We start from the raw sequence: 23,658 nt of genomic DNA, 5'->3' as shown, positions 1-23,658 counted from the left end.
AAAACCTGGAACTTGAAACCAGGAAGACATGTCATTAAACAGCCCACACTATTAGCAAAAGGCAACAGACTGGCCAACCATGAGACCTCCACAAGAGGTGGAGGCAAGAGAGAGTAAGACCAGCACATATTGCAGAGGATTAGAGAACAGAGAAAGTGATGAATGGGATAAAAGCAGACTCAGATTTACTCAGGAGCAGACCACTCCACGCTAATCCTCTCTCTTTAGTAACTCTACTCAGTTTTCCCCTACAGGTGAGATGCTGTTATCTGGACCTCTACAAATGTGGTAACATGCTAAATGAATGAGAAGTTAACACAGAGGAGCTGGGTTAGGACAAGCCAAATGCAACAGTAAAGTCTGAGAGGCTTTACTGGAGAAAGGTTACTTAGGATGTCATCCATCACTCCCCAAAAACAATTCCATACAGGGATCAACAAAATTAGGGTCTGTTGTCAATACGAAAATAGATTAGATGTCCTAAGAGATCTTGAGAACTGAGGCAACAGATGTAAGATGAAGCATCTTTTTTTTTTTGAACATGAAAACACCTTCATGTTTCCCAGGAAGTGCAAGCTAAGTGCTTTATATCCTATTTGGGGTCAAATAAGAATTAGCAGCATGTGGATCGAAGAAAATAAAGAAAAAAGGTTTGAGCTTATTTGTTGGACACAGAGACTGCATCCCACAGGGTAATCCAAGGCAGTATAAGAAGAGAGTTCCAAAAGAAAAAGCAATTATGTAAGAGTCTTGTTTTACAGGGATTATTATTTACAAGCCTGTCTGTCTTTGACAAAAGTCAAAATAAACAGACTTGAGACAAATCATCTCACAAAATGAAAACTTGGAATTCTGTTACTTTCAAAACATGAAACATAAGGGAGAGATTTGTTCCTTCATAGTCATATTAGAAGGGCCGATACTAATGAGGGGAAGCTAGAGATGACACTTAAAATCCAAAGTTGTTAGATACCAAAAAAACAAGCCTCAGGAGCAGTCGTCCAAGCAGGAATAGTTTTAAGAGGAAAAAAACCCCAAAGTTTTGTTAAATGACTCAGGATTCCTTCCTGGACCTGAGCTGGAGTTGAAACAACACAAATGTAAGAAATACAAAATATTCATCGTGCAATGTTAAAACAGTGTTTGTTTTGGATGTACACTGGCCAACAACCTTGTTAACCCTATCCTGGATCCTCAGCTGCTGAAATACACTGTTTTCTTCAGAAGCAAAAAACAACTAGCTGCTGACCCTCCCTGGAACAGAGGCCTGCCAGGGAAGCAATATCCTGTGCTAATCACTACCAATGGACACAGGGATTGCGGGAGCTGGAGCTCACCTACGGAGAGCAGGCGCCACATGACGGCGGGGGTGGCGAAGCAGGCGAACACATCGTCAGTGCAGGCAAAGTGGGTGAGGTGGGGGAAGGTCACGGACTGGCCCCGGCACTGGCCCCACATGTACACCTGGCCACTCTGCGTCTTGGCAGCCGACGTGTGCGCAGAGTGGCAGGCTGCGATCTCCACAACCCTGCGGACACAAGAAATCCGGTAAGACGCTCGCAGTAGGGAATCCAGTGACTTTCCAAAGGCCTCACCAAAATAACAGCCAATCAAACTATGCATCAACATTCCTGGACCTGGGTTTTTGTCCTGCTGAAATGTTATACTGCTTGAACAGGTATTACAAAAGTCCACAGTGACATTTTCAGACTGCTTGTAGATTTTATTGTAATCAGATTTTGCTTTAACTATGTCATTCTCGTCAGCTGACATTCCTCATATTTTTTCATAGCCATGGAAGAAGGGAGGAAGAAAAAACAAGTTTTGTTTTTCCCTTTTAAAACCAACACACATCAGAAACTTATTCTCAAGAAGAAATTTCTTCTACTCCCTTTTGATTTTTGTAGGTTGACAGAGATCTGACCCACTGCCTCTACTTCAGACTTCTTATTTTGCTGTTAAGTTTACTTTCCTCAAAACTGAAACCCAACATGAAACACAGACTGCTTCATTTGAGGGGAATGAAGCCTTTAAGAGCTATGGTTGTTTTTTAAATAAAGTCTACATAGTCCTTTCACGCACCTCACACAGTTCTTTAAAACACTAAAGCTGCTGATGTTCACTTATCTATCCTGTTCTTCTGTTGCTCAGGCAATCCCTAGATTCTTATCTGAAACATTGCAAGAACTGAGAAGAAACACAATTCCAATTAAAACACCACAAAGACATTGCCAGAGTTTCTGTGAATGTGATAAGCAAAACAGGGATGTTCCCGTGTTCAAAATAAAAGCTATGCTTTCCTGTTTTTTCTCTGTGGTAAAAACGCATCAGAGGATTTCACGCTTTTGTGCCAGACACATCAACCAGGACAAACCAGTAGCTTTCCAAGCAGTCTAAGAATACACATACAAAAATGTGTGTTCCTTTACAGAACAATATCCATGAAGAGTTAGACTTTTAGGCCAAAAAAAACCCAACCAAACTTTTTAGCACAAAGTTCATATTTTAAGTGCAAAAATTTTTTCAAGATGAAACTCTAATAATCTACATCACTTTCAGTGTATGTATTCATAATTTCTGGCAGAAAACTGATTGGGTGCTTTACACTATTATCAACTTATGAACTTCTATGCAACATCTCTACAAGACGCATCACAGAGTATTTGTTTTAGGGACAACTTACTTTTTATCACAGCTATCAAGCTAAACTACTTCCTTCTCCAAACTTTCTTTCCTTGGCAGAACAGTTGTTTTTTTTACAGACTATACTATACTTCAGCAGTACAGCAGAACATGTCCTATAAACATACATATGGTACACATACATACACTTACAGTACGTGTACAGGGTAACATGTTAAGCATGCACTTAACACCAAAATTCAGGAAGCTGACCTTCACGGCTGTTCCTCCCAGCTAACACAAAATAAAGTCTAAACATTCCTAACATGCTGTCTCTACAATATTTTTCACAACACCACCAAATGAAGCCTCCTAAGTAACTGTTGCTAGCATTAAATATAAATGACAAAATAATTACATAAACTAAAAGATCAGGAGCAGCAATAATGTACTGCATGGGAAATGACAGCTCACCCACTTTTAGCACCATTTCCAAGGGAGCCAAGTCAAGCAAGATGAGCAAGTTCAAGTGACTTATCTCTCCCTTAGATTCCAAGCAGAAGTTCTATGGTATTTTCTCCCTCCTTCAGCCACTGAACAAATGCTGGTTTTATTATAACCCCATGCTTGAGTTCACATACAGTTCTAAATGCAACAGTTCCCCTTAGTTCACTCGTGAAATAAATCACTAACAAAACAAAGTTGATCTATCTGCAAACATACACATTTCTCTTTCACAGCTTTTTAAATAATATTTCATTTTGCCTTGCTAGTGTCAGTTCCTTCATAGACAAACCGGCCCCACCTCAGTGGTTTTTATTGTGATAGTTCCTTTCTTCTTCCCCCCACCCCCTTTTTTGACATCTTAAACATTCTTAGTACTGTGAAGCTTTTAAATTAATGCTCAGTGGGAGAAACAACAAAAAAATAGGAATGACTTTCCAGATGGAAGAGAAAAACCAAGCAGAAGTGTTTCCCAGTTAAGAGGAGATTGCAAATTAAGAGATCTATAGACCAAGACAAGGCACATTAATCTGCATGTATACACAAGGGCCCAGAGAATGGGACTGAGGTCCACATTTGTAGGTAAGCAGCAAAAGAGCTATCCCCAAGTATGAGGATGATGAAAGGGTGATGAAAGAGGATTTACAAGGGTTAATTTCTTTCTTTTATGAGTCCAGGAAACTAAAAAACTACTAACTGGTACGAGCAATAAAAATGGGTACTAACTGTCAGCTCAAGCAACCTTGCAAATTGAGTTCTGTTTTCATGGTGGACCATTTTCAACCTTTCAAAAATTGTTTTTCCTCACATGTTACTTCTTGCAAAGGTGGTGCTTCCTTTCTCCCCACTTTTTCTTTTTTTTTTTAATGTAGGCCTCAATTCATGGCTTGCTTTATTGATTTCACAGCTCCAATTTTAAGCAAAGGAACCATATACAGAATAGCATAACACTTATTCATTCATTATCTTTAAGTATCAGGTAAATGCAAAGTGTGTTTGTGTTCAATAACCATTACAGACAGCAAAAAGCACTCAGTCTACTGTAAACAGTAAGTTACCATCCTTTCCCATGTTTTTAACATTAGCAATAGAAAAACAATCCACCAAGCCCTACACATGCATGCTTCCAGTGCTAGAGACTGCATAACACATGCTCAGACTTTATCAATCCAGGAACAGATTCAGCAAGATTACCTTTCTTTTTCCATCATGATCTGCACTGGGCTGAGCTGGTTACTTTTATTGCCAGTCCCCAGCTGCCCGTAAGTGTTAGCTCCCCAGGCATAGAGCAAGCCCTCATCTGTTAGTGCTAGAGTGTGTGCATAGCCACAGGCAATCTGTAAGTAAATGTATAAAGCGTTACTCCTGAACCAAACACAGATGAGAAACAAAATATCGCACACATTACCTTCCACTAGTTCACGGTAAGTATCTCAGGCATTCTTCACTCGGCACTACAATGTGTTATTTCTCAGTCCTTACAGCTAACACAAAGTAAGTTAGCTGTAGGTACTGGAGAAGTCCCAGCTTCATTAATTTAATCGGCCACTCCCAAGTAATTTACTGCACACTAGACAAGTCTCCCTAGATGCTACCTACTTTCTTTTCACATGAACACTGAACTTCTCCATCACATCTTGCAATACTCTGAAAGTACTTCAGAGCTGGATTATTCTCAATACCGTACAGTATGAGTACGCTGTAATGAGGAGAACTGCAGTTCAACAGCCAACAACCCTTCAACCCAAGTTATCACATGCAACTCTACAGAGAGCCTTACTTTTTAAAAACCCAGGAAATCCCAAATTTTACTTTGATTCTTTAGCTACAAAAATAACCCCAACCAAAATCCAAACCAAACTAAACCCAACCACCAAACAATCAAACCCATCCCCATGACTCTTATCTTTCCTCTCCCCTTGCTTCTAAAGGAACTTCTAATCAGAACACTAGACTTAGAATACTTAGTAGAACCAATTTGAACATCTGATTTGCCTTTACTTCTTGTGACTAATCTATTTCATCCAGCTTTGTAACAAAAATGCAATTTGTATCCAAACAGTAATTTACAATAGTCATAGCAGCTAACTTTAAATCTTCCCAAGTATTTACCAAAGCAAGGATTTTACAGCTGACTGGCATTTATATAAGCAAAATGCAATTCCTAGGAGCTAAAAAAAATTCAGCATGGGAACAGTGAAATCTAGCAGCAGGTATAATATTCCAAAGAGACGGTTCCAGCAGAAGCTAGCAGCAGGAATACACTTCCATTTCCACGCTGGGCATACCTGGAGCACACACACGCTGTGCAGCGCTGCCACTCTGCACGGCGTCAGCTGATTGCCGTTGTTTCCCAGGCCGAGCTGACCATTGCCATTGTAACCCCAGCCATAAACCTGAGTGCATGAGGAAAACAAAATTAAGCCACTCTTCTCCAGAAGTACAGAGCATTTAAGACTTCAAGCACAAGCCAAGTACTTACTATTAAAAAATTGTAAGCTATTTGAAGAGCAATACAGAGAAGGTTAAAAGATACTAAGTAAAATGCAATGACTTACTGCACTCAACTTTTCTGCCCTGCATTGACCTTTTAAAGAAGCTAAAAAAAAGTGTCTTTGATGCACTAGGAATTCTGCAAGAAACTTACACTACACCAAAATCTCTCCCATAGCATCAACACTTCACGTTTTATGCCATCCTTTCTCCTCGTTACTTTCCCTTTTTTTTTTGAAGATAACATGAAATTAGTTATTCTGATAAGCTGATCAGTTTAAATGGAAGTCCCCAGTTTAATTCTTCCCTTAGTTTTGTTACAGTGGACACACCATGACGTATGTACAATGAAAGCTCATCTCAACCTCAGGGACTTTACAGTCCTCCCACTTACGAGGAGATGCTACACTGAGTTTGGTGAAATGCAGTAAAATTGAAGTTATAGTTCATACCTAAAAGCAAGACAGCACCATAAACTTATGTCAAATGGAACAGTAGCACAATAGGAGGGTAATGGTCAAAAGAATGCTTTGGGTTTGTTGCTGGTAATTAAGCAATGTGTTTAAAAAACAGAATCAGCCAACATATCCTTGCAGAAAAGTTAACTGTTTAACTGTGCATGTTTTACAGAAATAAACTGAGACTAATTTAACAAATTAAGAGATTTTAACATTATTTATGTTAAATAATCTATTGCAAAATAAAGACAGACATGGTTAATACAACTGTTCAAATTCTTGCAGTTGCAGACTCGGTAAGAATTGTGTTCCAATACAGTCTTTGCCATAAGAAGAAATGTTTAAAGACTGCATCTCCAGTTACTTGCAGTGTTTTCCTTCAGCTGGCCTCACAGAAGTTGTCAGGATAACTGTCTATACAGCCCTAGCCTGAGCACTCCCTGTCAGCATTTCTCCATATTCAGACACCAGCTTGGTAGGTTCAGGTAACAGAGAATGAGGGAATGCAGCAGCAGGAGCGCTTACCTCACCGTTGTTTACTACGGCCATGGAGGAGGTCTGGCCACAAGCAATGCCAACTACAAATTTACCCTGCAAGCAGTTGGAAACTCTGCGAGGAGTTGGCTGGTTGGCTGTAGATCCAGATCCAACTTGACCACAGTTATTGTAGCCCCAAGCATACAGCTGTCCATAAAAACACACAGAACCACACAGTTTAAGCCTTAATAATAATAACAATAGCAATAGATAATCTTCCTGTAGTCAGCATCAGATTGGGTAAACTACCCTAATTAACAAGCTAAAATGCTTGAAATTCATTTTCAACAGATGAAAATTATACACAGCATTAGGACTGATCTAGCAAATATGAATATAGCACTTTTTCCAGTTTATTGCAACAGAATGAGAGTATCTGACTAAAACAGAAAAAAAAAGGAACATATTTCCATATTAAATACAAGTCAGAGTGTAAGACAAAGAGCATAGTGACTGTCTTTATAATTTCATGATGTTGGCAAAAGGAATGCAAGCTAGAATGTCATTTGTTTCCCAGACATACTTTAACTCCCCAGTTTAGAGCTTTATAGTTTTCTTCATAGAACTCTAAACCAGGTTACTGCTGGACATTCAGCATACTCCTTCCACATCTTTCAAGAGCTGTGAAAGAACAGGTTTTTGTCAGCCCATGTTTCACAGTAGCTAAATTATCTCATACATCAGCATTAACAAAGAACCCACAATTTCTGTCAGTTTAAAGTTTCCAGTGGCAAACTAGTACTAATACAAGCAAAAATATTAGTTCCTTTTATCTGAAAGTCAGGAATACAGGGAAGTAGTATGCTATTAAAAAATACTTATAACTTTGTGTTTTCAGTGCCTCCAATTTTTATTACATGCATACATGCCCACAACTTGGCATAAAACTGTTTCTGATGGTTCATTCTCTGGTGCTTCACCCAGTTCAAGAGTTTGCTGTCTTAGAAACACATGCTTGGCAGTACAAGCACACTGACAGGTACCCTCATGAGAAGACTGCACATCCTTTGGTGCTAGAAGCTGCCTGTTTACTGCAACACCAATACAAGAGTCACTAAAAATCATTAAAAACAAACACCTCGATCAGCACCAAAAAAAAAACCTCAACCCACCAAAGACAAGAACAAAAGACCCTCCACCAACACAACTCATTTACAATGAATAATATGAACAAAAGGAAGAATCAGTTCTTTGCTTTTTGTTACTTCTAACTGCTGGATCTTTGATTCCTACTGAATATTTGAAGATGCTTTATAAAATAATTTCAGTAACAGAAAATATTTAGGTAGAGAATCTCAGAAGGTAGATCAAAATGCCAAAGGACATGCCAGAGAAGCATGAATGTCTGCATTCCTTTAATTCTATCATTAAAATACTTCTTTTTAAAATTTGCACTGCATTAAAACTACACTGAACCATACAAACCAAATACGCCAGGTATTTCCACAAATACTTCCAACTTCAATGTCCCCCTGAGGCTTCAGGTATATCAGGTCACGAGGGGGTTGGCAGCCAAATCTTTCTGTAAATAAAGCTGCTTAACACATTTTGGTGCTTTCAGTGCACTCAATTCTAGTAAAAGCTCAGCACACAAACAAACCAAGTTAAAGTATATTAACAAGCCACACTGGCAAGCAAGCTGCAAGTATCAACTCCATGGTCAACACAAAGAAATTTCCCTACTTCCACTGAGATTTCAAGCATGTCACATTTATGACAAGAGACAGCACGGCCTTCACAGGCAGCTACCACACAGCAGCTGGCACCTCTGTTGTAAGCAATGCGTGATTGCCCTCTCCTTCCTGCACGCTCACCAGATTTTTTAGTTTAACCAAGTCAAACATGACAGCACAAAATCTTCCATAAGTGTAGGCTCTTCTTTCAGATAAAATACAGACCATTTAACCCAAGCTCTCTTTCCTACCCTTAAAATATTTTGTTGCACTGTTATTCCATACTGGACCACAACAGACATGCTCAGATTATCAGGATGGAAAGAATTGTAGTTTCCCTTTTCATTGTTAAAAGGTTTTAAAATTAGAGCTTTTCTTTTGTTAGTGCACAGCTGAAACCAGATTTTCCACTGTGCATACACTGGTCAAATCTGCATAACTGGAAACTAATTGTGTCTCTCATGACACGTAGCCTGAAGCCACATAGCATGAAGCTACACACCAAGGTATTCAGAGGTGTGCAGAGCAACATTCTTTTGCAGTACCAGCGTGGAAATGCAAGACATTTCTACAAGAAACAGGCTAAATTCTAATCCAATAAATACAAACTCAACACACCCCCTAACAGACCTGCAATAAGTAAGTTACATTTTGCACCTCACAAACCATTCTTTCACCTGTAAGTGGCACATCTTTCTAGTGTCACTCCTGTGAGAGACACAAAAGTTTACTAAGCTTTATTTCCCTTGGTTTTGGGGTTGCCTTTTTTTTTTGCAGGGGGGCTTATTAATTTGTTTTTTGGGGTTTTTTTTTTAGTTGTTTTCAAGTCTGCTCTGAAGAAAAGGACACCCTAGTTTGAGGCAGCAGGAGAAAAGGTTATGTTTGTAATTACACTGTAGAAACAGAGAGAAGTTCAAACTGCAAGGTCACCTCCACTGTTCACTTCAACAAGGAGATTAAGAGATTTGAACAGGTTTCAACTTACATCCCCATCCAATGAGAGCGCCATGGAATGATGAGAGCCACAAGCTACTTCCACCACTTTCTTTATTAAGAGATTTGTGCAAACTTGAACAGGAGTAATGCCCTGATTGGTTGTGCCATTTCCAAGTTGGCTGTAACCATTATGTCCCCAAGCATACACTTCACCATCTGCAAAAATATTTGTGATGAAAACCACTAAAAATTCCAGGAAGATTGAGACAGAATTCCAAGACATTAGCAAATACCAACATGAAAATGAAAGGATGTTAACAAAAAAGGGAAACTATTACAAGAATCATCTGTACACTAAAACATTATATACTATGTTTTATATTCATGTATCACAGCATAACCTCTAGACTGTGGAAATATGTGGGAGTGCTTCAACATAATGGAAATGGAAACTTTACCTATTACAAAACCCATTTGCTTCCACTTAAGACCAACAAGAACCTCTTAGTGTACATTAGCAACTTAACTTAATACAGTTACATCTTAATCCATTCCTGTTAAATGGAAGTGGAACTTAAAATCTCTAACTTATGTTTCTGTACTAATTGTTGATTTTCTACCTTCAGTACAAAGAACAACATGGGGTCCACTTCCGTAACTGAGACTGGAGATCTTCTTTCCACATAAGGCTTCTAATTTCTTTGGTACTATCGTGCTCTGATTATCTCCAGTTCCCAAACAATTACTGCAATTCAGTCCAAAAACAAATACCTGAAAAACAAAGGCATACTCACTTCAGATGATTTATATTCAGGTATGCACAGATGTGTAATACTCAGGCCTTCATTAATTGGGGACAGAGTTTCATCTTGGACCTCCACGGGCCAGAGACTTCCCGCACAGAAATTAACAACCCCAAGAGTCAGCACAAGGGCAGTTTGGATGTTAACTGATGAGTCTGAATTATTCCAATTCATACAGTCCTGGAAGTTAGGCTTTTTATTTTCAGGAACTGCACCATAAAAAGTCTGAAACTGTGAAAAGCGGAAGACACCACCTTCTTTTAAAAGCAGTTTATAAATAGCAAATAAAGCATAAGCATGTAAAGAGCTATACTGTGGGAGGCTCATCCTACAGGCACTACTGACAGGACTTAGGGGAAGAAAAATCCTTCTCTACCCAGTCGTATGAGAAACCTTCCCATTAATACATCCCAGAACACCTGGCTTGTTTTCTTTCAGCAGCACTGTGCTAACTCATAATGAGTTTCTGAATCATTAAAATCTACAGATAATCTTCCACTGTATTTTTTACTTAGCAAGCCATAACCTCATTTTCTATCTTTGTATCTGTGTGTTTGCACTTAACTTCAAGCTACCACAACTTCTTTTAAATTCTTCCTGTCTTCAAACGTGCATGTAATCCAACCTGGCCTTTGCCATTTGAAAGTTTTCTAAATAGTCCATCTATACCGTCCTCACACAAAACTTCAAAAAAAAAAAAAAAAATCAAACATTACATCCACCATGTTTTGGAAACCACAAATTTCACATAATGCTTTTGAGAAGCTATTAATCTACAAATATTCTGAAAACAGCTAATTGTGGAGCATGCACCCAGCTCGATGCCAGGCTCACCTCATCATTGTGCGTGATGTAAATGGCTTCGTTGGCCGACGTTCCGAACACACACGCTTTCCGAATGGAAGCAATCTCTTGGGGGGACAGTAAGGTAAATATTGGCCACTTGCCTACATCCACCATGATGCTGCTGTGTGTCATGACGCTTCTACAAGCAAGAGGACATTGCTGTAACAAAAAAAACCAAAAAATCAAAAAGCTTATTAAAAAGCGTATTTTGCACTTTCATCAACAGACAGTAAGGTAAATTCCTTTATGTGGAGGAAAAAAAAAGACACGTAGCTCTGAAAGTAAACATTCTATTCTGTATGAAACATGTAATTGTATTTCCATGTATTTAGGTGAACAAATAGCTAGCCACTGGAAAAACAGACCTTTTCTTAACAGGGTATTTAAGTAAACTATATCCAATGCAGCCGAACAGCTGCTCTTTTACAAGCAAACCAATTAAAAATTTGTGACCTAGCAAATAACCACTGGTGGCAGAGTTGCATTCTGAGGGCGTTTTCAAAGGGAATTTCAATTCCAATTCCAATTTATAAAATTTTCACTTGTGAATTTTTTTTTGTAGCCTTATAAGTTACATATGCCATGTAAGCAAGCAGTTGATACGTATGTGAAACATGCAAAGAAAAATAAGGCTGGGGCTGTTGTGAACATGACCCAAATCTGCCATCTCTTGTGTAATCAAAAGCTATTATGGTCAAAAAATATTTGTGAGAGACTGAGAAAGTATGAGCTTGTGCAATTGGGCAGTGAAACATATCAGAGAAATGTAATTAAGTAAAATTGCCATAATCTGTTACTTAGAAACAAAGTGGATCACATTAAAAGCTGGAAACATGGCTGGGTATAGAGACGTTTGCCAATGAACACAGATGTATACAGTCCATCCTTCTCCAGCACTCCCTCTTCCCAGTCTCCTCAGGGCAACTGCAGCATGCTGCTCAAGAGCAAAGCTGACAGCACTAACATCCAGAGCTTATCTAGGCATTCAGCCCTGCACAGAACATCGCTCACACCCTGAAGGGACTCTGCCACTTACAATCTATGACCCATGCCCGGGGGTATCAGCAAGTTCTGTGAAATGTGGAGAGCATTAGGTGAAGAATTCCACAGAATGTCAGTGACAAGACAAATCATCATAAAACAGTAAAAACCAAAAAGGTAGGGAATCATTCCAGGGGTAAGAATTGTGGTCTCTACCCAGATGCTATCCTCTCATCAACACTTAACTCTTTCCTTTTCATTTGTTTGCTTCAGTGTAACCCAATCCCCCTGTTCTCCGCTGCTTCCAAGTCAGGCTGCTTCTTGATGATGCCTGGGTATCAGATATGGATAACAGTGAGAACACAAGACAGGCTCTTTGTTCTTCTGATGCTTGGTTCTCAAAACTGTGCTGGCAACCACGGCTTGGCTTCAGAAAGCCATTTAACAACAGTCAACTGTTATTCAGCGCAGATGTTTCTCGGAAGAAGGGGGTTTAAAAAAAGTAATAATAGTAATAAAAAAAAAAAGTCTGAGAAACACTGAGGTCACAGTGGAATTATGTCCACAAAAAAAGCCCTAACACAAACAAAACCCAGGCAGGGTTGCTTCCTTATCAGATTTCATAACCTTGATCCAACAAACCCAGCTCTGCTCTACAGGCACCTCTCTTACTAAGAGCCTGACTTAACTCTGCATTTCACATTTGAAGCAGGTCTTAAAAACACCTGAAATCTCCAGATGGCAAATTCATAATCAATTTATTTGTAGAACAGCTTTTTTTTTTAGGTCTACCTGATGCCAAGGCACAGCAGATTCTACACAGCTAAACAGGTTTGGATGCATTTAAGCCTTCTTAATTTCTAGTCCAGTTACAAGCACAGGCTAATTTAGCTGCTAAGATTTGTTACCTCACCTTGGCAAATCTTTTAACATATGACACTATCAATCAATTAAAACAAGGCAGCAATGACTTGCTCTTTTGAGCAGACCAAGTAAGTGTCCCTTCTGACTTCACCTATTTAACTTGCCTCATATAATATACAACTGCCAAAGCACAAATGTGTCAACCTGGATATTAAGAAAACTATTTACTTCACTGAAGTAATTTTCAACATATCCTGTGAAGTTAAGAAGACAACATGTTATTTTGCTAGAGAATATCCTGGCAAATTGACAAGTTTTACAGCACCCAGAAAACCTATTCTACTCTAAAAGTAACAAATTTAAAATGTGCTACCTTATCTCTCCCTTCCTGATCTATGCACTAGGTCTCTAACCCATTTGACTTCTTTTCTGCTCTGTATGACTCAGTTAATCACTGCTCTTTGACAAAACCTTTCCAAGCACTTCCAAAACTTATGCAACTTACACTGCACTCCCTGCACCTCACAGCTCAACCTGACGCCTTGTCAGAAAAATACCGGTAGATAAAAGCCTTCAAGCACATGAGACTTCCCAAACTGGAGATATGAGCAACAAACTCAGTCCACAGGTGAAGACCTCTACAATTGTTAACAGGTGTTAACATCACTTTATCCAAAACAACATTGTATATTTTCAGCCATTTCAACTGTTACTACAATTCTACACTTATTTCAGAGGTTTTCCTCAAAAGGGTTTTAAGGACAACTCATCTGCCACTGGCAAGTTCATTTCTTTAATAAATCTCAATCCTAAAGTCTGTCGAGGTTTACCAGCCACAAGGATCACAAAAATCCTTAAACCAAACAAATAACAAAAAAACCCTCTTTTGTCTTTTATGTAATATGTACTGTTTCTCCTCAAAGACACACTTTTCCCCTCCTCTTGAAATATTAACTACTGTCCTTAGATTCTGCCATTTGCTGGAGTACCTATCATTGGCTTTCAACATTTCTACAGCAGTCACAGCAGCTACTTTTCTTTATCCTTTTGTCTAAAGAGGGAGAAATTACACACAAACCTCGAAGTTCTGGGCTTAATATACTGACAACTGTTTTTTAACTGTAACTGTTCATAGAAAGCTGATTTAACTACTTATTCTTCTAATTTTCCACAGAAAAGAAATGCTCGACCTAGGTAGAAACACCATCTTTTTTCTCTCTAAAGACAGATTCTTTAATAACCCCAGCCAATTTCCTAGTTTTCCATTAGAAGTTCTGGCACTCACAGGAAGGAAAAAAAAAGTCTACAGTGAGAAAAAAGTATTTGAGGAATCTATTTTTAAATACAGGATTAAATGGAGGTGTCAGTAAAGTAACTCAGTTATCAAAACTGAAACCAAACTGGTTCTGGCATCCTGTAAGACACACTGCACACTTTCCGAAAGAGCAGATGCTCTGTGATACCACGATACCTCACACCAATCACACTCATGTTTCATCCCTGCGCAACATCTGCCTGAATCTGGGGGGACAGGCACATGCAGAGCTTCTTCTGGGCAAGTCCTTGCTATGAAAGGCTGATGATCCAGGAGACTCCAGGCAAGCAGTAGCACAGAAAAACCCAGCGTCCTTCACTCACCCTTCCTGCAGCACATCAGTCCCAGACCTAAGGTTATTTACTTTTCCTGACAGGACTCTGCTATAGCACACACTGTGCAAGGGCTGCACCTCACCTGAGAAGTAACTTTGTAAGAGCAAATGTACCAGATGGAGCCCCAAGTAATCAAGGTATTTTAATCTGCATGCTAATGGCTCTCTCAATGTATTAGCTCTCAATCTATTCTTCAGATTCTGTGTGCAACAAGGCAGCAGCAGCTCTGAGGAGTATCTGTCATATATCAACACACAGCTCTAAAGTTAATTGCAATTAAAAGCCTTATGAGCATAAAACCCCTGAGCTTAAACTGGGTGCTCTAGTTGCTTTTAAAAACACTGTATGCCACCTCTTAACTGTTAATTTCTGCTGCATGATGCAGAGATAAACAATTATACAACACAAAGCTTTATTTCTGCAGCAAAATCAACCAGCAGAGGGAGTTTACATCAACACCACCTCTTTCACCGCTGTGACATCTCCGAAATGATCCAATAACCTCAGTGTCCAAACAGGAACAGAAACAGAGATTACTGCCTGAATTTCACTTAGGCTAAAAATAAGCAAGAAAGGGCGACTTGTAAAAAAAAAAAAAAAAAAAAAAGAAACTGAACTGGCCACATATTGTGATGAAAAAAAATTGACCTCGGAATAGGCAGCAACACTAGGGGAAAACATCTACATCTGCTCACAATTTTAAAAAGCCACACACTTTTGGGAGACATAGGCCCCTCAAAAATTCTGTGCTAATCTGCTGCCTACACATTCATCTCCTCAGTAATTTGCTTTCTAAATAAAAAGCCTGCAAGCCGATTCAAAGTGGCACATGTAGGCAAACATGAATCCCTGCTTTGAAAAAAAAAAAAAAAAAAGACAGTGTTTACAGAATGCTTTGTTAAAATGATTTTAGATACCGTTCTACAGAGTTTATAGTTCAGCTAAATAAATCCACGCTGGATAGAACAATAGCCTAACACAACATCCTACCGGGAAAACAGTACCAATTGTACTCGCAACAAAAAAAATCTACAGTTAACTCCTCAAGGATTATCCCCTTACTTGCAAAGGCTGTTGGAACACAATCACATGTTTGTTTGTTTCACTCTTTCCTCAGGCTCCAATGTTGCAGTTTATTCCAGCTGGGCAGACCTACTCCTGCACAGAAAAACTGCAGGCTCAGGCCTTCGTTTCTCCTAATTGTCTTTGGGAATTATGAACAGCAGTGAGAACACAAAAGCTGGGATATCTGGCTTTAAAACAACACAGAATGACTGGCACGCTTAATCCCTTTTTAATTTGAAATACACCTCCAACCACAGAAGACTCAAATCCTTCACATAACATTGATCCTCCTTCCCCCAGGCTACGTTTGCTTTTTTTGATTTCATACTTCGGCATTGAGAAAATAATATATTGATTCTATATTCTATTATATTAACAATACTACTGGAATTAATCAGATGTATGAACCAAGTGACGTTACTGAAGCATTCTCCCTGCCAATGAAAAGAGACTGCACTCCCTGAAAACATGTGCCTTAACTTACTTCCCTTGGACCTTACCGAAAGCAAAATTTCTATGACAAAACCCATGTGTTCCAAACCTCTACACAATTTATTTTCAGATGCCTTTAATGAGCAATACAGGGACAGAAAGAACTGCTGATCCAAGGGCTGACAACCAGAGCTCCTGATTGCTTTGAGCAACCAGCTGAGAGAGGTAAGCAAGCAAAAAGCATCATCATGCACGTGAACACTACTGAACATGACTGGTTTAGCCACAGGAGACCACCCTTATGAGGACGACAGTCATCTACCCACCATAACAAAACTCCAATTACAAAACTGTAATTACAATCACACTACGCCTTTTTGCTTTTTTTCCCCTACGCTGAGCCATTTATGCAACTTTTCAAATCCATTCACTTAGGACAAGACCTCTTCTGAGGCAATGCCTGTCTTTCAATCTGATGCATAGAGAGATAAGCATTCAAGGGAAAACATCCATATTAAGGCACTAAAGAATGAATGCATCTTCCAAACAGCTTCTAAAGTTTTTCCTAAAAAACTCTGTGCTCCAAACACATTTCCATTTACGACGCTTTGTACCTCTTTCTCATAATCCCACCCCTTGTCGGAACGATTAAAGCACTTTTTACCTTCCGTCAGTAGAGGACAACACGAACGGGTCACTTGAACTTTCTAAATCAGAACCCTGCACGTTCCTTATAAAAAAAGGAAATATCCCTTTAGTATTAATTTACAAAAGCTTTCTAAACTGGAACCCTGCAAGCTCCTTAAAAACAAAACAAAACAAAACAAATACCCCTTCAATTTAGAAGAAGCGTGTTAAAAAGCCGGAGAAACACTTAACTCTTCATAGAAAGCCAGGTGAGGAAAACAAAAAAGCGTTGAGTTTTTCCTGCCTTTTTTTTTTTTTTTTTTTCCGACCAGCCGGGTATCTCACTCAGCCTTCAGGAAGCCGGCGACAAAAGGGAAGGATAAACCGAAACATCACGAACCAGGAAAATAAGAAAAGAAAAAATCGGTAAGAACACACAGCGTTAAAGACCTGCAATTAAAGCCTTCCAGGGGGCTGTGGGGAGATCCCAGAGACAGGCTAGCGGCGAGACAGAGCGCGGGTGAGGGTGGGTCCCCACCCCAGCCCTGTTCTGGCGACAAGGACCCTCTCCCTCTCTCTCTCCTCTCCTCGCTCTCCCGCTCCGCACGGGCACCGCCACCCTCGCAGCTCCTCAGAGCCGCGGTGCCCGCCCGCTGCCCGCAGCGCCCTAACGGGACGGCGAGGGGCGGGCGCTGCTCACCCGGTGCCCCCGGCAGATCCTGGCGGGCTCCCGGCGGGCTCCCCGCGGCCGCTCCGCCCGGCGCGGCCCCCGCGCGTCCCCCCCGGAGCCGCCGCTCCCGCTGCCCCTCACGGCCGTCGGGGCCGCGCGCACCGCCGGCGCCCGCGCACGTGACCACGGCGGGAGGGGAGCGGGGGGGGCAGAGCGGCGCCGCATCACGTGACTCGCCAGAGAGACGCGGGAGCGGGGGGAGCCCCCTCCCTCTTGACCGTTCGCGCGCGCTCCGTCACGTGAGCGAATCCTCGCTCCCTATTGGGCGCCGCGGGTGCGCGGGCGCGTGACACGTCCCCCTTCTCCGCCCCTCCCCCCGCCCTCCCAGTGCGGGGCGGGTTGCAGTGTGACGGGAGAGGGTGGGAAACATCCCTGGCATCGTCGAGGGTCCAGCCTCTGGGCGAGCACCACCGTGTCAAACAGAGCATGGCACTGCGTGCCACGTCCAGCCTTTCCTTACGCACCTCCAGGGACGGTGACTCCGCCACCTCCCTGGGCAACCCATTCCTATGCCCAGTCACTCTTTCTGTGAATAAATTCTTCCTAATGTACAACGTAAACCTCCCCTGGCGCACCTTGAGGCTTTGTTCTGCTGTCCTGCCACTAAATTACCTGCGAGAAGAGGCCGACCGCCACCTGGCTCCACCCTCATTTCAGGGAGCTGCAGAGAGCGATGAGTTTCCCCCTAAGCCTCCTTTTCTCCAGGCTAAACAATCCCCTCAACCCTAAACTCCCTCAGACGCTCTTCATAAGACTTTGCTCCTTCACCAGCTTCATTGCCCTTCTCTGGCTGGACCCGCTCCAGCACCTCAGTGTCCTTCCCGAACGGATGGCACCTGTCTGCCCCCGCATCCTCGCCGGCGCGGAGCCGAGGGCAAAGCGAGGAGGGGCTGCGGCCAGCCCCGGCTCCCTGCCCTGGCCGCGGCTGAGCAGAGCCCGGCCGGGGCGGGATCACGGCTGGCTCTGCTGCTGGCTGGCGCCAGGAAGGCCTGAGTCCAGGGGGATCCCACAGACAGGGCTAAGGGTCTTCTGTAACAGTCACATAGCGACTTCTCTTCATTCAAGGGCGTTTAGGCAGTATATAAAGCCCTGCTAGACCTCAGCACTGGCACATTCCTGTCGCTTTACTGTTCCGTTTCAACACCTGCAGATCAAGTAGCTGACGGAATGGTGCGGGAGGATCCAGGAAAGGGAAGACTGGAAAGCGGCCTTCCCAAGAGAGTTCTTCTGTTCATACAAAGTTGTTACCAAGAGATGGCTTCCTCCTTTCTCAAAATTTACTTCTTTTCCTGACAGTGGGTCAGAAGGCAGCTGGGGGTTGCAGGGAGTGGGGAGCTGATGGATCTGAAACATAAAGCAGTAGGGTCAAGCCCACTGGAAGTATCAATATCGTTTTGGTGGTGGTCAATTTAAGAAAAAGCTAAATTCAAAGAAGAAATTGTAATTTAAAAAAAAAAGAAAATGAAAAAATCAATTTCAGAAACCCCAGGATCAAGTGTGGATAGGTTGCTCTGAGAGGGAATCAGTGGTGCTGAAGAAATTCTGCCCTGGAATATCAGGCAAGGAAAGCACAGTGGTAGGTCCAGGGTAAAAAGAGAATTTTCCTGCCAAGTTGCTGCTTACTGTGCTGCTGGCATCAGGAAAGTACTGCTGAATACATTGTGGGAATTCTGGAGCAACAGAAAGAAAAGGCATAAGTAAGATACATGGAAAAGTGTCATCAGTGCCTCCATGGGAGGCCCAAAAGAGCCAGAAAGGGAACATACACAGCACTTGTTTTCAGCTTGTGTTTGTGGCTTTGCAAAGGAATTGTCTGTCAAGAACAGCTGCCTTTCCTGACATTGCTAAGAAATGGTGCAAAGGTGGAACCGGATAAACAGAACTGTGATTGTAGTTCTGCAGGACAGCCCTGCTTAGTTACCATATGCAGGAACCCAGTTGTTTTAACAAGCACCAGAATACGAGCTCTGAGTCAGGGGTTTTTTTTATTCACATGGGTTTATGTTTCTTCTTATTAGTTATCACCAATTAGTTTTCACCGAATTTTATCATGCAGTAAGTCCTTAAACAGTAGTGTAAGGCAGTTTATATTGTATCTGAGCTTTACAAGCAGCTGACACAGCTGAAAACATGCTCTGTGTGGAGCAGAAATAATTTTATTATCTTGCAAATAACTAGTTTCAGTTCTTTTTCTCTCAGCGTGGCTTTTTGTACAAGCCAGCAATAACAAAAAGCAACCTTCTTCTAGCATTTCTTTTTCTACAAGGAAAAGGGTTATGAAACCTGATATCCTTCTTGGAAAAGTTGTGACCTACTGGAAATGTTATGAAAGCATTAAATAGGCCAACTAGGCAAAGCAATGCTACTCAGAGACAAGTTTTGTAGAACAAAAGGAATTGTTGCCCCAGACATCACACAGATAATGTGTGTTGCTGGCCTTGATGGTCCGCTCAGCTGCTGATCCCTCTCTCTTACACCGACAGCCTCACCTTATGTCTCTTGACAGCAGTAGCAGGTGACTGCGAAGGGCTTTCCTCAAGTGACCAAAGTGGGGACACTTGAAATTCAAAATGGAGAATAGCATGGCATGGAATTATACCCAAACCATAATGCAACCTGATTCTGTAATTTCATTCCTAAGGATATGTTGTCAAACCCGGACATCACAAAGGCATAGTCATAGATAAACCCAAATTTGGGGGATTTTGTGATCTTGTCAGTTGTGGATTGAAAAGCTTGTTCTGTATCTGTACCTCTGTAAGTGACCACAAACAGTGAAGAGTCATGATGGCAACTATCAGTGACCTGTTAAAGGATATTAAAGGAAGAAAATTCTTCAAAGTGTTTCTTGTTTCTCTCCTCATTAAGTATTTTTTTTTTTCCATCAGTAGGTTAACTGTTTTCACTCAAACTGTGGAGGCCTAGGATATGATGCCAGCTAAATCTGATGTGAAAAGAGTCTGGAACTAAATGTGACCTGCATGGAGCTGACATCTTACTCCAGTTCTGTTCTGCTGTGCTCACCATCAGCTTCCTGTGGATGTGAAAGAACAGGCACACAAAACAAACCTACAGCTGCTGTTCAGCAAAATCTCTTTCAAAGTGATCCAGCTGCAAAAGGGTGTCAAGGACCTCCCCTTAAACCAAAGCGGGAGCACTGACATCTGCTGTTTGGCAGGAGCTGATTCCGCTGGATGTAGACTCTCCATTGAGAAATGTGTGGGAAAACATTGACACTCTGTGGCCAGAGAGATAAAATACAACTTCTGAAATTTCATGATTTTTCATTGCTTTCTTCCATTTTACCAGACAGAAATGTAGTAAAGAACAGTTTGTAGCTTTTATTCTTGTTGCTAATTTCCAGTATCTTTTCAGTAAATTTTGTTTATAAAATGTCCTAAACAGGCAAGCTAAGACAAAAAGTACGAACAAATGATAAAACAAAACCTTGCATCCAAACCTCCTGAATCTGAGGAGCACTGAGAGTGAGACTCCACTGTTGCTCTGGAGCCTGGGAAGTCATACAAAGTGCATTTTCAGGTCCATGCTTGCAGTGTCATTTCATCTCACTTTCTTCCTCTGGAACTGGAACGAGGGAAGGCCACCTTAAAGGGAACTGGATTTGTGTATTGCAAAGCAGAATTTCCTCCAGACTAATCTGGAGAGATGAACCTCGTCAGTATACCTCCAAGGTATCATTTTTACTTCCCATAGAAGTAACAGTTATTACCTATATTATATTTAGTGCCGATAGGAGTAGAGTTAAGCATCATTACATAATTTCTGTAGGGCTTCCTCTTGATAGAAACCAAAGGAATACTAAAAAAAAAAACCAAAAAAAGCCAGTCCTTGCTTCATGGCTTTTACATTCAACAGATGGAGGAGCAAATACTAGGATACGGGAGCCTTTTTTTGGCACACATAACACTGATATTTTTGTAATCGTACACATTTTTTGCTCTTTTTTCTTTTTCTCTTCAACTAGAAACATTAATAATAATGAAGGATTGAGCTTAAGGCCTTTCACGGTAGTCAGAGCTGTATTTTAATTAGTTTCTAAGGTGAAAACGACATGTATGCAGTATGTGGCATAGATGAGTGTATGACCTAAGCTGGGATAGAGACCAACCATAAGAAGAGCTAATGAATAGTATCAGGAAAGGGAATGATGGTGTCAGGATAGGTAAGGATGCCAGAGAAGCTTAGTTTTGAGTTGTCCAGAGGAGACAAAGCTAAGATGTTAGGAGTCAAGGAGGAAGAGATCTGTAAATTTAAGACATAAGAAGAAGGACCTGGAATGAGAGTTTCAGTGACATAGACAGAAAAATACAGAGCCCTGCCAATTTATGTGGGAAAAACTAAAACAACTTGGGTAGCACTTGAATAAGTAAGTCTAGAGAAAGGACCAGCATCCTGGTAAAATTATAAACAGCTTTGGAAATTATAAATTCAGAGACTAGAGTAACAATATTTATGAAAACTGTTCTACAGTCGTATACAAAAGACATAGTAATTCAAATAGGAATCAAAGCAAGGCAAATAATTTTCATTTCCTCATCATCCTGCTGTTGAAGCACCTGCCAGCTAAGGGATGAGAACATGAGGGTAAAAAGTCTTTGCTCTGTGCCATATTTCTCCACATTCACCTTGTTGTCAGGGTGCAATGCAGGGAGTTATGGCAGGGTCTGGTGGTCAGGACCTGTCCCACTGTCCCCAGCCAGAAAGCGGGCAGGCTGGGGGGGATACAGGGCCACCCCCAGCCCTTGCCATCAGGCATCTGTGCTGGGCAGGACTTCACACCTGTGGGCATGTTTGTATCCTAGTGGCTGCCATCCTCCAGCATAGGGGTGGGTCCCAGCAGGGCAGACAGGTGGGGACTGAGACAAGGACCAAGCTTCCTCCCTTGAGAACTGACATGGCATCAGTGAGGGTGTAGCAGGTGACTTGTTGTGCTTTCCAGCTAGAGTCATTCCCTACTGGGAAGAGTTAACTGTGGAAAGCACAAAGCTGATAGCCTATCTGCTGCCAGTTATGCTACCAAAAGACATTTTCCTTCACCAAATGTTTGTCCCAGGAGGACACATGAGGGGAAAACAAGGACCACAGGATAAGCTGTGAGAATAATGTCCTATTTCCAACCTCACTAGGAATGCCCTGGAGGTACCAACACCTCTCCGAGTGCTTGACAGGCACCAGAAGGACAAGTACTTAACACCTGCTGTCTTTCGGTGTGTGAGTCTTGTCATTCTGAACTTTAGGGTGTTGGTACAACTTTAAGCGATCATATCTTGTCAAGAGACATCACTGCAGGCAGGCTTTTCTAGGGCATGTCGTAGCCTGTGGCTGTCTTGTGTAACTTTCAGACTATGCTAAGCCATGTTTCAAGCCTCTGGGAATTCGTCTCGGGAGGAAGCAGCTTGCCTTCAGCTGCCAGCTCTCACAGCTACCCACTGACCCTGATGGAACAGGCAGCTTCCTGGGCACGTGCCAAGTGAACTGGCATGAGTCTGTTAGCAGGAGTGAGTTTCCTGCAGGCACACCTGAAATCGGGGGCAGAACAAGATGAATGGAGCAGGATGCAGAAAAGCAAAAGGCCAAACTTCTCTGAGCCTGAACCATCGCATTTGGCTTTGTTGTGGTTTTAGCCTGGGGCACTGGCTAGGTCAAATCCAGTGATCCCTGCAGGTCCACAAGGAACTCTCCTAGGCCAGACTAGGGGAAGTCCCATTCAAGGTGGCTGCCAGCAGTAGCAGGTGTGCTCTCCAGGTCAAGACATCTGCCTGTGTTCAGGGCCTCCTTCAGCTCCCAGCAGGCTTTCTCACCAGCTGCTGGTCTGAACATCCCCTCCATGGGTGGTCCTTCCATGTGTGATATAATGAGGAGATCTTGCAGGAAACATGAGCAGGACTGAGTGCATGGTGGCTTTGGTGGCCTTTCTCAGAGACAGAAGCACATCTGGATGGGGAGGCACACTCTGCCTTTGCTGGACTGAGATCTACTTGCTCATTTGGATGAACACTCACAGTAAGGACCAGAACCACACCTGTTATTCCTGGCTCTGTGAAGGGTTGTTTCCCTGGAGCTGCCTTCCAAAGAGGTCGCACAGGTTTGAACAAATGACAGTGAATAGAGTGATCAGGACAAAATCCCTGTTATTGGAAAATTTGGGGCATGGGAAGGAGGGGGCATTCCTGTATTAATTACTAGTACTTATTATTGCTTTTTGGGATGAATATCTAGGAAGCAGAGAAATGCATGCCTAAAAAACAGCAAACAAATAATTTGACTGAAATTCTGTGAAACTATAAATGGGATTAGCATTGCTCCTGAGAATTCGAGGAAATGAAACACAAGACAAGAACATTTATTCCGTCCACAGAAAACACAGCTTGAATAGGGGCTGTCCTTGTCTCTGAATACATCTGAATTATTTAGTA

The 23,658-nt window shown here is 41.8% G+C and overlaps 1 protein-coding gene and 1 long non-coding RNA gene across 8 annotated transcripts in view; one reads left to right on the top strand and one right to left on the bottom strand.

Annotated features, from left to right (window-relative positions):
- Window positions 1-17,294, bottom strand: part of RCBTB1 (RCC1 and BTB domain containing protein 1) — a 24,347-nt gene extending 7,053 nt beyond the window's left edge. Inside the window, exons 1-8 of one of the 7 annotated variants that reach the window (XM_048295245.1) lie at window positions 17,192-17,294; window positions 10,861-11,031; window positions 9,844-9,994; window positions 9,273-9,439; window positions 6,603-6,761; window positions 5,415-5,522; window positions 4,321-4,463; window positions 1,338-1,528 (exon numbers count right to left, since the gene is read on the bottom strand). In XM_048295245.1, the coding sequence (XP_048151202.1) occupies window positions 1,338-1,528; window positions 4,321-4,463; window positions 5,415-5,522; window positions 6,603-6,761; window positions 9,273-9,439; window positions 9,844-9,994; window positions 10,861-11,004 (1,063 nt within the window). In that variant the 5' untranslated portion in view covers window positions 11,005-11,031; window positions 17,192-17,294. Of the gene's footprint in view, window positions 1-1,337; window positions 1,529-4,320; window positions 4,464-5,414; window positions 5,523-6,602; window positions 6,762-9,272; window positions 9,440-9,843; window positions 9,995-10,017; window positions 10,196-10,860; window positions 11,032-15,429; window positions 15,807-16,528; window positions 16,553-16,695; window positions 16,781-16,941; window positions 17,170-17,191 lie in introns of those variants that run through there. The other 6 variants (XM_048295246.1, XM_048295248.1, XM_048295249.1 and 3 more) reach the window with 6 other exon arrangements.
- On the top strand, window positions 16,836-23,658 carry LOC125321868. Its single transcript, XR_007201743.1, has 2 exons — window positions 16,836-16,917; window positions 20,110-23,658. It is a non-coding gene; the product is annotated as an uncharacterized LOC125321868 (long non-coding RNA).

Source organism: Corvus hawaiiensis, chromosome 2, assembly GCF_020740725.1.
Source record: "Corvus hawaiiensis isolate bCorHaw1 chromosome 2, bCorHaw1.pri.cur, whole genome shotgun sequence".
Classification (NCBI taxonomy): Eukaryota; Metazoa; Chordata; class Aves; order Passeriformes; family Corvidae; genus Corvus; species Corvus hawaiiensis.
The sequence above is the reverse complement of the archived record's forward strand: the minus strand, read 5'-3'. Positions and strand labels throughout refer to the sequence as shown.